Source organism: Fundulus heteroclitus, unplaced genomic scaffold (assembly GCF_011125445.2).
Source record: "Fundulus heteroclitus isolate FHET01 unplaced genomic scaffold, MU-UCD_Fhet_4.1 scaffold_2.2, whole genome shotgun sequence".
Classification (NCBI taxonomy): domain Eukaryota; kingdom Metazoa; phylum Chordata; class Actinopteri; order Cyprinodontiformes; family Fundulidae; genus Fundulus; species Fundulus heteroclitus.
The window spans coordinates 324,455-338,532 of NW_023396611.1; the positions used below are offsets into that span (position 1 = coordinate 324,455).

At 41.7% G+C, this 14,078-nt stretch overlaps 1 protein-coding gene across 3 annotated transcripts in view; it reads right to left on the reverse strand.

The window, feature by feature from the left end:
* adcy2b (adenylate cyclase 2b (brain)) overlaps window positions 1–10,395 on the reverse strand; it is a 79,344-nt gene extending 68,949 nt beyond the window's left edge. For 2 of the 3 annotated variants that reach the window (XM_036129674.1, XM_036129672.1), the window contains exon 1: window positions 9,464–10,394. In XM_036129674.1, coding sequence (XP_035985567.1) covers window positions 9,464–9,727 — 264 coding nt within the window. In that variant the 5' untranslated portion in view covers window positions 9,728–10,394. Of the gene's footprint in view, window positions 1–9,463 lie in introns of all 3 variants that reach the window. The other variant, XM_036129673.1, reaches the window with a different exon arrangement.
* Window positions 10,396–14,078: the final 3,683 nt, after the last annotated feature.

Genomic DNA, 14,078 nt, shown 5'->3' on the forward strand with positions numbered 1-14,078 from the left:
AAACCGCAGCAGTGTACGCGCTCTCCCTACTTTCCATGTTGGGTCCCTGTTGAATATTTATTGCGCCTGATGAAGCAGAGCTGGTGGCAGATTTCCTCAATCTGTCTTCCTCCTGGTTATGGAATTCATCAATAATCAACAAGCTTTCCCTCAACGCCTCCGTTTGCAGAGCAGAGCGAAACGCTAACGAGTTCTCCCGAAACCGCTCGAAATCTAAAGGACACCCTGCTGGGAACCAAGGGACTGTAAAACAGAGTTATTTTGACTATTTTACGGCTCACATTAAACCTCTCTGACAGAGAACCTGGTTTTTGTAGGGAAAATGACATTCCTCCACGGCCATGAGTATTCTGCTTAGTTTTGTTGCAAAAAACATGCGTAAACTGTTTTTTAACAAATTATTACTAATAGCTAAATGTTAGAATAACAACCATTTGCTTTCTTGTTCAAATTACAACATTTATAAAACCGTTCCTTAGCATTTGGTAGAGTTTCCATTGAACCTTGATGTCACTGGTCAGTTTCGGTAAACTTCTGCAACCATCTCCAGATAGTTTGCTGTGATTTACCTGTAATTCCTCCTGACTATTTGACTCAGGATTATCAGTCGAGTTTCTCACACATACCTTTTGAGCCCCGCCCACAGATCTATGGGACCCGGATCAGGTCCCATAGAAAAAAATTAGCCATCTATCCAGGTGTAGTAAGGACAGGAATACCCCAAACTAGTCTTTCTCACTAAATAGCTGCTTTTCGCTCGGAACATACGTTCTCCCAAAAGGTGCCTTACTGTGCTGTCAAGCTTCCTTTAAACAGGGCACTAATTAAAAAATTAAAATGTTTCATTGCCAAATGTAATGAAGAGCAAGCTACTTCCTAATAAAGTTCTTCAGAAAGTCTTAAGGAAAGAAGTTGAATTCTCCAGACGTTCACAACCCTTTTGCTGGCTATTAGGAATAATGGCATAGTGGTCCTTTCTTTTTTGCCAGTGGATGATACATTTGCATTTTTATAGTACTACTTCAAGAAAATTGCCAAGATGTCTGGACGGCTATGAAGTCACAGGTGTCCTCTTAAAGATACAGATGCTAAGACGACCCTTTCACACTATAGCTGGGAAGGTAGCTGGTTGGATAAATCACTTTTTTTTATTTAAAGGTATAGTTCATGATTTCATTAAAATGAAAAAAAAAAGTTATTAATAGTTTATATATGCACATAAATCCAGAGAAGCTGGTCATTTGCAGTCATCTTAAATAGCTTATATCAAAATTAAGTAATGCAAAATATATTGTATTCTTTTTCTTGTTGCTATTTTATTCCTTTTTATTCTGCATTACTTGTCCGTTTAGTAGTGATCCCAAACGCTTTGCATGTTCTGGTCTGAGTATTTTACACAGAAAGACTATTGGAGCGCCACCAACTTCGATTTCCATACACTAAACAAAGATCCAAGGAGAGTTATTGACTTCAGGTAAGGTAACTGTTTCTAATGTTTTAACAGAACTTCACCTTTAAAATTTGGAAATCTTTCAAGATTGGAATATGTGAACCCAACCTTCAGTAAATAACAAACAAAGGATTAGTTTAAACTGTTTAAGTTAATGTGCTTACCTATCAATATGTACACGTACCTGTTTTTAATAGGTTTTCATTTGTCAAAGTTCAGGCAAACCTACGTTATTAAAATTCATTAATTTGTGCAGATTTGCAGAGCTATAAATTTCTTTTATCAGTGGTGACTGCAAGCTTGACCACACTCTGTCAGAAATGTCACAGCATCCGTTCCTTTCAGCTCATTCCCCCCATATAGGAAGAGATCCATCACCATAGAACCAGACTTTGCACCGTATCTATCAAACTGTCAATGAGCTGAAACAAAATCTGGCACAAAACCCAAACTGTAAAACTGAAAAAAAAAAAAAAAATGTTGTAAATGATTCTAAGATGGCAGAAACCAACACAGTTGTCAGCAGAAAGCAGCTCTGTCATCAATCACAGAAGTTAGAGGAACTATTCTAGATTTGCAGAGCGCCATTATCAGATGTTATGCTGACCTCAATTAGGCTGTCAAATTGAGTTCTAAGATGCCATTACGTGTGCATGTTGCCATGTAATTGCAGGGATTGTGTACTTACATGTGCAAAAATACACCAGCCTTACTTTGCGCTTGATGTCATTTCAGAAAAAAAAAAAAAAGTCCCCAAAGAGTGCAGATAAGCCAATGAAGGAAATGCGAGACTTCCTTCGAGAAACTCCCCCCAAAGGACGGACGGACACACACACACACACACACACACACACACACACACACACACACACACACACACACACACACACACACACACACACACACACACACACACACACACACACACACACGTATTTTAAACACTTACTGAGGACCATCTCTTGACTCCCATTGACTTCCATTCATTTTTAGTTCTTTCTACAGCCTAACCCTGACCCTAGCCCTAAACCTAATTGACACCTTGATTCTAGACATAACCCCCTGGCCCCCCAAAAAAAGTGAGGACAACAAAAGGATCAAAAAAGGTCATAATTTTACCTCAAAGTCCTCACTTTACAAGTAAAATGCACAAAACAATGTTTTTCGCTCAGCTACGAGTACAAGTACGCACTCACACAATGGGTGGTGGCGTCTACCTCATTCACTCACTCGTGCCCTGATCTGCGGAGAAAGATAAAAGTGCGCAGTAATTTTAGGGAGCATTAGTGCTGCTTTTGCTCGGATTTCTGCCGGCTCGCTGATAAAGCCAGGACACTTACAACAACATCCTCCCCTCCCTCGGCGGCCCGGCCCCCGGACTCCTGATCCAGCCTCTATTTATTCCTACTATTCTTCTGCGCCCAGCGGTACTAAATAAGCAGCATACCTCATCAAACAACCAATTCTCCACCCCAGACGGGCCTGTCTGTTATTCCAGAAGAACAAAGAGTGGTAAAATGAGTGCAAGCTCCTTGTGAATGATGGCAGATTACTGAGAGGGATCACGGTGAGAGAAAAGCACAAAATAAAGGTAAAACTTGGGGAATTAACTGATTTCTTCATTTTGCTTTAAATCGACGTAAAGCGAGGTGAATGAAAGTGTTCTCAAAAAAGGAGCTTGTTACATAGCTAAAACGAATGTAATAACAGGGTTATTCAGGATTATTCTCCAGGTGCTACGCTGATACCCCGTGACGCACACGCGGAGATGACAAAACAAATCCACGGCCCGTCCTCCAACATCTAGCAGCAAAAGCAATCAATTTGAGATATCAACAACAACAGTTCTGAGTGGGCCTTCCTTTGTGAGGTTATTTCATAAAACACAAAAGCAGCACTCGAGAAACAATAGCTCGTGTTTGTGGTTGAGTGTTTGTCGCCAAACAACACTTTTCACTCAACAAAAGCACCAACACCCACACAGCTGCGAGCTCAACTCTCCGCTCGCTTTTCCAGATCCACTCGGCGAGGCTGTCTTTGCAATCCGAAGTGCTTCAGAGCCACTTATGGTGCCACACATAGTCATGCACAAGGGAGACACCAGCGCCCCTCCCCTCACCAGACCCTGCCCCGTTCAGTCCCGTGCTAAAAGCAAAACTCTGTGTGCAGTAGCTGATAATGGCGAGTCATTTGGTACACAAGATGTTTTAATGTAATACAATGTAGAGCTTTCCACGCTGTTGAAAAACAGCATTGTTAACCCAGACTACTTCCAGTGGTCTGGGTCAATTCGCCCCTTTGCGATTTGTTTTCGCACCTACGCATTGGCAACTCTTCTTCTCCTACATCCATCTCCTTCCTGCAAACAAATCGTTTCATACCTAATTACTTAGGTCTTTGCGTTTCAGTTTATTTCTCTTGGGAGTTAATTATTGTCCTGAAACATGGAGGTAATTTGTAAAAATAAATAAATACAATAAAAGAAACTGGTCACCAGCACTTCACACAGTGATATTTTTTATGCAACTGTGATTACGTCCTGAAAGGCATGTATTGTGCAGATGTGGCTTTCAAAGAATATTACGGATTTAAAAAGCTACAGTTTCAAATAAATGTTCCTACTCTGTGTGGGCCCTTCCCCTACTTGTTGCTGCCCACTGTGGGTTAACTGCCTAAAATATAAGTTACAACACTATTTCTTTTGCTTACTAGAAAGCTAAATGTTCCTGTTTGATATAGGATATTAACCTGACAACAGCCAGACGCATGTCGCTCCGCCTAGCTCCACTCACATACATCTGGGACATCTCCATAGGAATTGCCTTTATTGAAGGCTGGGGCTTATCAAAAATTCTTGCATATGATTGGATAAGCCACTTGTCTGTCATCTTTATCGACGTGCTATTTCAACCACTCACACCGAAGCTAACCCGTGACGCTGATGAGACCGACGCAGGGAAAAAAAAGGCGGCTAAGCGCCGCGGGTCGGAGTCGATCCTGGGCCGACCGCCTTGAGGACTACAGGCCTCCTAATATGGTTCGCGCTAATCGCTAACAGTTAGCAGCTAACCGCTCGTTAGCGGCTAACCACTTGCCAAATCCGGTCGGGAGAAGGGCGAAAACATGGTTTCCACCAACAAAAGCCTTCAGAGGCGTTCTCTGATGTTCTTTTAATGAAACATTAGGTAGATTGGACAACACAGAAGAAATAGCAGCATCAATGTTAACGCTTGCTTCCTCGATGCGAGCCGTCATTGTTGTTGGAATCTCACGGTTGCTTCTCCGCTACGTCACATCCAGGAAACACCCGCCCTGCGTCCTGATTGGCCAGACCATAAATTTGGTTGGGGAAATCACTTTCAATGAGCCGTGTCCCAGATGTATGTGAGTGGAGCCAGGCGGAGCGAGAGCTGCATCTGGCTGTTGTCAGGTTAATAGGATATAGTCATACTGTGGAAACTAATGCAGGGCCAACAATCACTCTTAAAGTGTAACTTACCCCAAAATCAAACTTTTTTTGCAGATAAACTGTATAAATTGTACTTTTATTTAGCTCTGCATACTTTGTCTTAAAACAGTCTTAGGGCTGCCTTCTTAGGGTTGAATGGTGGCTATTGAACTTGAATTCTCCTACTGGCTCAGATGCTATATGCTTTTGTCACCATAGCTCAGCGTTCAGGTATAAAAAGCATCTCAGTCAGACACACTGCCCCGCCCCGCAGCGAGTCAGACTCAGGAGTTGGAATCATGAGCATTGGGAGCGTTGATCGATAGTGTTTAGGGTTTGTTGCTGCTTTGAACGCTAGCCCAATGATGCTGCTAACGTCACTTTACCATTCAGAAACTGGACCCATACAGTTCTCTTCAGGCATCACCGAGTCAGCGCCTTTTGCCAGCACTGTTTGTCTATATTTTTTCTGTTCCCTGAATTTTTATTTTTATTTTTTATTGTCTGTAAAGTGACCTTGAGTGTCAAGAAATAGCGCTGTTAAATAAAATGTATTATTATCATTATTATTATAACACTCAGGGCTCCACAAGGCTTCCCTCAACCTCTGGTGACAAGGGAGCGGAGAATTTGTCCACCTCAAAGGACCAATGTGTCCTTTGAGGTGGACATCCTGGTCACTCCATGTTTCAACATGTCATTTTCTCCAGTCCTCACCACAGCCCCGCTTCACAACCACTGCTCCTCCCCACACTTAGCCTTGTCTCTTGGCACTGCCCACTTTGGTGTCATTTTTCAAAATGTGTCGGTGTGTGTGTGTGTGTGTGGGGGGGGAGGGGGGGGTTATGCTTTTACACCAGGGTCACTGTTGAGTCACTGTTTTTAAACTACCGCTGGCGAACTATGAGGGGTGTGTTGGTTAATCATACTAAACATGGCTCTCACAATCCATAAATACAATGCAATGACAACACATTGCATGCAAAAAAAGAATATGTTCTACTTTATAAAAGCACATAGATTCTGTTTCACAGCTTTGTTTTCGGTGTCTGCGGGAATCCCGTGGTATCTTGAAACTTGTGAATGTTTCTACTGAAGTTTATCACACCACCAGAATCTAAATCAAGCCCTTGCCTACTGGGTGAATCCCTCAAACTCTGACCTGGTAGACTCTTAAAAACATGTAACTGTGTTTGTTGGGTGTGGTCAGCCTTCTGATTCTATAAGGGAGCAGGGATTTTTTTAACAATCACGTAGATCTGCAGAGACCCGAGGATCTGTTCAGCGTTTAGCAGCAATCGTCAAAAAATGTCATTACAATGAGCACAGTTATTTCCATTTACATGGTAGATCCTTGTTTTTTTATTTCATTTTATCATAGCAGCGAGCCTTTGCCAGGGGAAGCAATTGGTTGCTGTGGAGACTGGACGCAAACTGGTGGAGAGACATTGCTGACCAAAAGTCTGGATCATTTGGGCTTGCCCTTTAGCTGCTTGTAAGTAATAGAGTCATTACTGGAAGCTCATTAAATCCTTTCTGCTTGTGTCTGAACTTGAAATACAATCTGCAGACCACAGCTGTTAGTGAAGAAATCAGGGCGTGAAACACTTTCTTCAGTGGTTGCTTAAACCTGCCTCTTTAATGTAATATTATCCTTTTTTCATAGTAAGAGGATGTGTTGCTAATATAGCTTCTGGAAACAGCTTAAGTAAACAATCAGGTGATATTAATTGTCACATGTTTTTCTAGGCTTTGCTAAATGTATCATCTCCAGAATCAAAGATCACTGAAAGCTGCATCCATAGAAACCTCTGTGCTAAAATACCACGGCGGGAAATAACACTGTCATTGGATTATCATGTGGGACTTTATTAAAAGCAACATTATTCTGTACTATGAAAATCTGTTTTTTTTTCCACTGAAACTAATACACCACACAAACAGCAAAACATGTAACCAAGATCCAGAAATGCTTTTTTTTTTTGTTTCATTTGTTTTTCATTTAACCTTTATTTAACCAGGATAGGGTCCCATCGAGATTAAAAACCTCATTTTCAAGAGAGTTCTGGCCAAGAGGCAGCAACAAATAGACACAGAAAAAGTTACATAGTTAGAAGAAAACAAACTAGAAAAAAAACAGGTGGATGTTATTGAATCAGCCTGAAGAACTTTGAGTTTGGAAGTAAAAGCAATCGATGAGATAAGTTTAATGTCAACGTTTTCTGAAGCAAGTTCAAGGAGGGCGCTGACTGAACAAAATCCCTTCTTGCCCAACTCAGTCCGAGCAAAAGGGACAGAATGACGAGGTGATATGATAGTGATGTTTCCTGAGCTAGAGTTCATTTATGATAAACAAAGGTACAGCTCTCCTGTGGCGTTATAAATCTAAAGTGATATTTCTGGACAAGAACCATGGACAGCACATCCTATAGGCTAAAGAGGAGGGCAATCTGCACAGCTTGTTGTCAGCACACAGTCTGAAAGCCAGCATGTGTGCCAGGATGAAAGCATTGCTACCGGTGGCTGAGTTATGCAGGCTTGAGGAACAAGTGCTGCCATACGGAGGACTCTAGCAACACGGAGTCAAAGCCACAGACTGTGAGCAGTATGAGACAGGATTCTTAAATCATGCTCTAGGGTGACAAACTGGTCTGACTCCCGTCCAGATCTGTTTTAACATTGATATGTTCACAGGCAGGGTCAGGTACCCGGTATCAAGGATTTCCAGTGTCCCTGTTCCATAGTTGGGGGAAATAATGTGACCACAACCTTCGAACAGCATAAAGCCCCCTTCCTCAAATGTAGCTGCACACTGCTAGCCAGCTGGCTGACAGAAGACTTCTAGGGTTTACGCCTTGCTTAGAGAACGGTCAATTTTCTTATTTGATTCGTTCTTGAAAAACGCTGATGTTTACGGTGCAGACACAGAGAAAATGAATTGAAATTAAACCAAACGCTGGTGTTTATTCTTCAGTTTTGCATAAGTCATTGTATTACAATCAAAATAAATCAAGAAGGAAATGTAACAGACATTACAGCTGAAAAAAAATCACTCACATAATATCTTAGCAACAGTAGGGATAATTGTTCTGCTTTATTAAAATAAATAATGATAGATAGATAGATAGATAGATAGATAGATAGATAGATAGATAGATAGATAGATAGATAGATAGATAGATAGATAGATAGATAGATAGATAGATAGATAGATAGATAGATAGATAGATAGATTATTTAACAGGAAAAACTGCAGAAGGGAAGCTTATAGAAGCATTTTCTAACTTTTCTCTCAGAGCTACGTATATTCATATTTCATGGATGAAAAAGCTGCACAGATATTTGTTTAATTTTCCATGAGAGGTAAAGTTATGCTTAAATTAAAGCAGTACTTTAACAAAGCAGAGCTTTAAATTCACTGTGTTTTAAAGGCAACTGTGATAAGAATTATAGTAGCAGCATTGTTGCATTGTTTACCGAGGACCCGATCCGGGATAAACGCAAGACAACAGATTGGTGTTCTGGATTTTAGTCACAACTTACCCATTTCTAACATGAAATAAATAACAAAAAGGTTACTTAGAGCACTTTTAGGTCCCATGGGCTCAAAATTATTCATACCCATGACAGATTAAAATTTTAAGTAACCCTCTGTTTCTCGTGACTTGAAGTAAAATTAACATTTCGGAGTGGCCCAGCCAGAGAGCCAAATTGAATCTGAGAGAGAATCTGTTGAGGGATTAAGGTGATGGCAAGAAGCTTTCCAACCTCACAGACTTGGAGTTCATCACAAAAAAAAAAGGGGTTAGGGTTAGGGCAATGGAGACATGCATATAGGTTATCGGTGGTACTAAAAACAGTTTGATTGCTGTACAGCCAATCCATAAATTATTTGAGAAGGGCATGAATAATTTTCTACATTTCATTGTTAAAATATAAGTGAGACCTTCTTTCCCCTAAAGGATTCCCCTTGTACATTGTCTTAGTAGCTTTTTGGAGACGCTTATCGTATAACTGTATGCTATCAGAAAGAATGGTAGAGAACCGCTGTGAGAATGCAAACTTTGCATATTGATAGAAGGTGCTAAAACCACAAGAACCTTCTTTAGGATATATTTGTTATGAAAATTGAAAAAAAAATTAACAAGAATCATTTCTTTCGGAGGGTTTCAATTCGTTATTTTGTTTATTTACTTTATTCCTCATTGAACTTTACTTTGAACATGTAAATCCACTCAAGTTTATAACTATTTTGTCAACCACACTGAAAATAAAACAGGGCACAGAATACTTTTTTATACAGTAATATGTTTAAAAATAATCTTATTTACCAAATGTGGCAAATAAAAAAGTGTGCAGGCCATCTCCCACATTTCCGTGCAGGAGGAGTTGTTGTATTTGCTCCATTTCCTGCGAGGAGAGTAGTGGCATGCTGCCGTTATTATTGGGCGTCAACTCTACCTGACCTCTAATTCTGGGCTTGACTACCACACCTCTGAAGTGCTGTGTGGACACTTACTTCTGCATGAACACGCTCACCCCCATACATATACACACACACTCACCAATCCTGATGCGAAGAACACGGCCAGCAGTGCGAGGCACGTTCCCATGACGATCAGCAGCAGGAACACGATCAGCGGATGCTGCTGGCTCATCCTGTAGTAAGACTCGTACAGCCAGTCTTGAGGCTTCTCCACCTCGAGGCACACCTCACTCTGGAACCCGGGACAGCCGTCCCCCAGGCTGTCGGGCCCCTCGGCTCCCTCGCCCCCATCACTCTTCTCCAGCAGGTAGCGTCCATGGGTCCACAGAGCCTCCTGCCACATGGGTAGCAGCCCCTGGAAGGATGGTGCCGCTTTCTCCCTGACAAACACAACCAAAAAATAAAAGCAGCGTGGACAGGAAAAGGATGAGGGCGAGGGGAGCTTTGTGACCCGTTGACCGTCCGCCGCCCTCCCTCCTCTTCCTTCTTGAAAAAGTTTCCTCAGCTGCTACTGATCGATGGACAGCTGAGTTGAAGAGAGAGAACTTTCTAGCTCCTGCAGTTTCCCATGCATCCTCTGCTCCTCCTTGTGCTGGAGGTGACAAACTGAGTCAGGGCAGTGTGAAAACAGACCTTCCTTCTCCTCCTGTCAGTAAGACAGGGCTGTTTGGACTCCGAGGAAGGAAGATGAAGACTTCGGCTCCCCCTCCTCACCAGCCTCTGCTTCTTGTTTGCTCTTTATGATTGGTCAGGGTGATGGCGAGCCGGCAGAACCCTGCTCAGCGCTCTGCACTGCAGCCGCAACAAAAGCAGCGCGCTACTGTGCTGAGGTGCAGATGAGGACTGAGAGAGGGAGAGAGTGTGTATATCTGGGAGGGAGGATAGGCGAGTGAGAGAAGAGAGAGGCTGTACCAATGTGTTAGAGAGAGAGAGAGAGAGAGCTACTGGGTAAAATTGCACGAGTGCTGGGGAGGGAAAAGTGTGTGTCTGTGGCGAAAAGCTGGAAATGTGAGGGTAAATATGTGTGAGAAAGCAAATATGTAGGGGGAGTTGAGAGGGAGTGTGTGTGTGTGTGTGTGTGTGTGTGTGTGTGTGTGTGTGTGTGTGTGTGTGTGTGTGTGTGTGTGCGCGCGCGCACATGTATGGGTGTGTTTGCACAATCTTGTGCAAAAAGGAAGTGACCCAAGACACCAACAGGAGGGAGGAAAAGTGTGAAGTTGGCAGAAGAGAAGACAGGAGGAAGAGTGTGTCATCGTGTGTGTGTGCGTGTGTGTGTGTGTGTGTGCGCGCGTGTGTGCGTGTTTGAATGAAAAGCAGAATGGAAGTAAGTGAGAAGAGCTGTGACAGCTGTGCTAAACCGAGAGGAGCAGCTAAAAGTAGAGGGAACGAGAACGAAATGCCAACCCGGCAGCCAGTGACAAGATAAAAAGAGAAGTAAAAAACATATATATAACCACACTCTCATTCAAGTGGGTGAGAGCTGGAAAAAAAATAGGAAGAAGAAACAATGTCAGGAAGGTAGAAACCTCAGGAGACAGACAGTGTGGGAGGAAGAAAGATCGGAGCTTCAAACGGGGTAGGGGGTGGGGGAGTGATGATAATGAGAGAGTGAAAGTCTGAAAACCCAGTGTTTGGGTGTGGGGGTAAAAATAAAGATCTGACAAGTCAAGATCCCAACCTTTCTCTCCTTCTCCAATCTTTCAGTATCAGTTGTAGTTTTTGCACTATCCAGATGTTGCACGGCAAGGCTAATGTGGGGTGTGATAATTCTATCTCACTGTGTCAGATCCTCAAACTTTCCCGACTTTATAGTGACTGCAAAGAGTCTGCAAGCAACGAGTACACTGCAGGTAATATCAAACACAGCACATTCAACTGAGAGGTATTTTTAGAAACTGTGGGCTTTCCATTTTCAGATAAAAGCTGACTGCATGTGGTTATTATCCTGTGTTAGCATGAAGGTAAAAAAAAAAACGCGAGCAGTACAAAACAACAGACAGCCAATGTTAAAGCAACAAGAAATGTCGGCCTCAGTTAATATTTCGGCTTCTCTGTGAGCAAATGGGAAACAAGTTATTGAAATCAAATAGACTGTGATGAAATGCCCTTAACACACTTTAATGTAGCCTACAAAGACTAAGAAATCCTCACATCAGTGAAGTTTAAGACCAATCAGAAGTATTAAATGTGGCAAATATTTCTCAGTTGACATATTTTAATGACACCATTAGGCCCTTTCCATTAGACCTCAAAAGTACCAAGCTTTTGAAAAGCCTGGAGCTTTCAAAAGCGTGTGTGTGTTTCCATATGGCAGATTTCAGTTTCCCAAGGCTTTAGTTTCATGGGAATAAGGTCCTGGGCTGAGGGTAGGACTTTTCAACAAGCTTTGCTTAAGGGAAATGGTTGTGTGCAGCAAGGCTAAACAGTATACCCTTAAGTTATAAGAAAAAGTAGTTTTAACATGCCTGTGCAAATTCTCAGTCATCTGGGTCATTGCAACAGTAAACAGACTTAACTGGACTTTCGTTAAGTATTTTTCTGAAAAAGGTTCAACACCTATTTAGGAGTCTTTTTCAATTCTGATGGCTCAAGTGAAACAAACTAAATCAGATTCATGGATTTAGCGAGGCTTTCTCTCGTTTTACAGGCACTGAGGTTTTGTCTCTAAATAGTGCACCTGCTGCTGATTGAATCGCTGTGTATGTGTGTGTGTGTGTGTGTGTGTGTGTGTGTGTGTGTGTGTGTGTGTGTGTGTGTGTGTGTGTGTGTGTGTGTGTGTGTGTGTGTGCGTGTGCGTACGCGAACAAAGTAGGCTTCTCACCTCCTTCAGTGGCAGGGAAAGTTAAGAAGCTGCGCAGCGCATATATCCTATAACCCATGAAAATAATTTTGCTGCGATCAAACGTCTGCAGTATTGCACTGACAAGTCCTCCTGCAATGCTTCAGCTCTGAAACCAAGTGCTTTGTTTGTTTTGGCCCTGCAGGCTGCTGCCTGCTCTTCTCTGCTGATTAGTGGAAAGCAGCGTTCCCTGTACTCATCTTAATTACCTGCATGAGTTTCCATAGAAAGGATTCCTGGATCAATGAGTGTTTTTTTACTTTTTTGTTACTCTGCTGTTTTCTCTAAACCCCAGTCGGTCGATGCAGATGACCCTTCACACTGAGCCTGGTTCTGCTGAAGGTTTTCATCCCTGTTAAAGGGGAGTTTTCCTCTCCTCTGTCGCTTCATGCATGTTGAGCATGAGGGATTGCTGCAAAGGCATCAATACAGACGACTCTCCCCTGTGGCTCTACTCTCTTTCAGGAGAAGTAAATGCTGTTTGTCAAGAGTCAATGAAATCTGATGGGTTTCCTTAGAAAATAAACTTTTTGATCAATCTGTCTGTATAATTTGATTAAAATTTACTTTGCAAATTGTCTTGAGATGACATGTTGTGAATAGATGTTATATAAATAAACTTGAATTAAATTAAATAGCTTGAATGGTGTCTGGCTTGAATATCATGTTTTCAGTCAGAATTAGCACCAACATTAATGGGCCATTTCAATAAAGACTCTTGATTCTCAGTTCTTGAATGTCTGTGACTGAATTACTGGCTATTATTAATGCATCGGCGACCACCAAAAATGTAGGATTTCACTGTTTTCAGGAGTGCTCAGGCCCATCTCAGCTCCAGCTGGTTTCTAGACATCTCAAACCATCCCACGGGGAGCATGGCATCACAAATGTGCTTTGGCAAGCAGTTTCTGTTTTCCTGTTTTGACAGATTGCACACATGGTCCATTCAAATCAGGGCAATAATTATGTGCTAGTTGTAAAATGTATCATCAGTAAATTTGAAGCCATGTGTAGTAAAAAAAAATACACATATGACAAGATTTAAAAAGAGTTAAAAAGTCATCATATATTTTTCCTGTAGCATGTTGACTTTGTTTAGGTTCAGCATCAACATTAGCAGACAGATCTTAGAAATTAAAGCGTATAGCAGGCATATTCTGGGTTCATGTGACAAGAGAAGGAAAACGAGGAAGCTTTCATAGCAATTTCCAAGCAGAGAGGCCATAGCAGTGTAATCAATCACAATGAAGGGAGCAACAAGGCGATAAATCCTTAATGAATTATGATCAAGTTAGATAAAGATAATAACAACTTTGATAATGATACAGGCAATGCAATGTCCTGGGCTACTTAAAACTGACATTTCATACTCATTTCTAACCTGTGCAGAGATTTTAGGCATAAAACACTGACAATCTTTAAAGGAGGAACACGAGTCCTATATTTGCTGGTACAAACATTTCCTCCCTTACAGAACTGTTCTGTTTTCGTCCTTTTTTATACACTTAAATGTTTCATGTCAAACAAAACTCACAGCAATAATGTGAATAAATACAAAACTCAGTTTTCAAATCAGGGTATCATATACTTAAAGAAAGAAAAACTACCCAACTCTAAATGGCCCTTTTGAACACCCCAAAAATTTTAATTCCAATAGCTGAATTGTCTCCACCTGGAAACAGCTACAATAGAGACTCTCGTTTTCTCCCGGTTATTACTTCTTTTTCTTTTCTTGGTTACTTTCTCTTCCCTCTCACTGGGCAAACAGTACGGATGGTCCTCCATTACAACAGAAATCGGCAAGTAGAATATTTTACGGTCATCTTTGCTTGTTTTATACTCCTCCTTCCTGCAC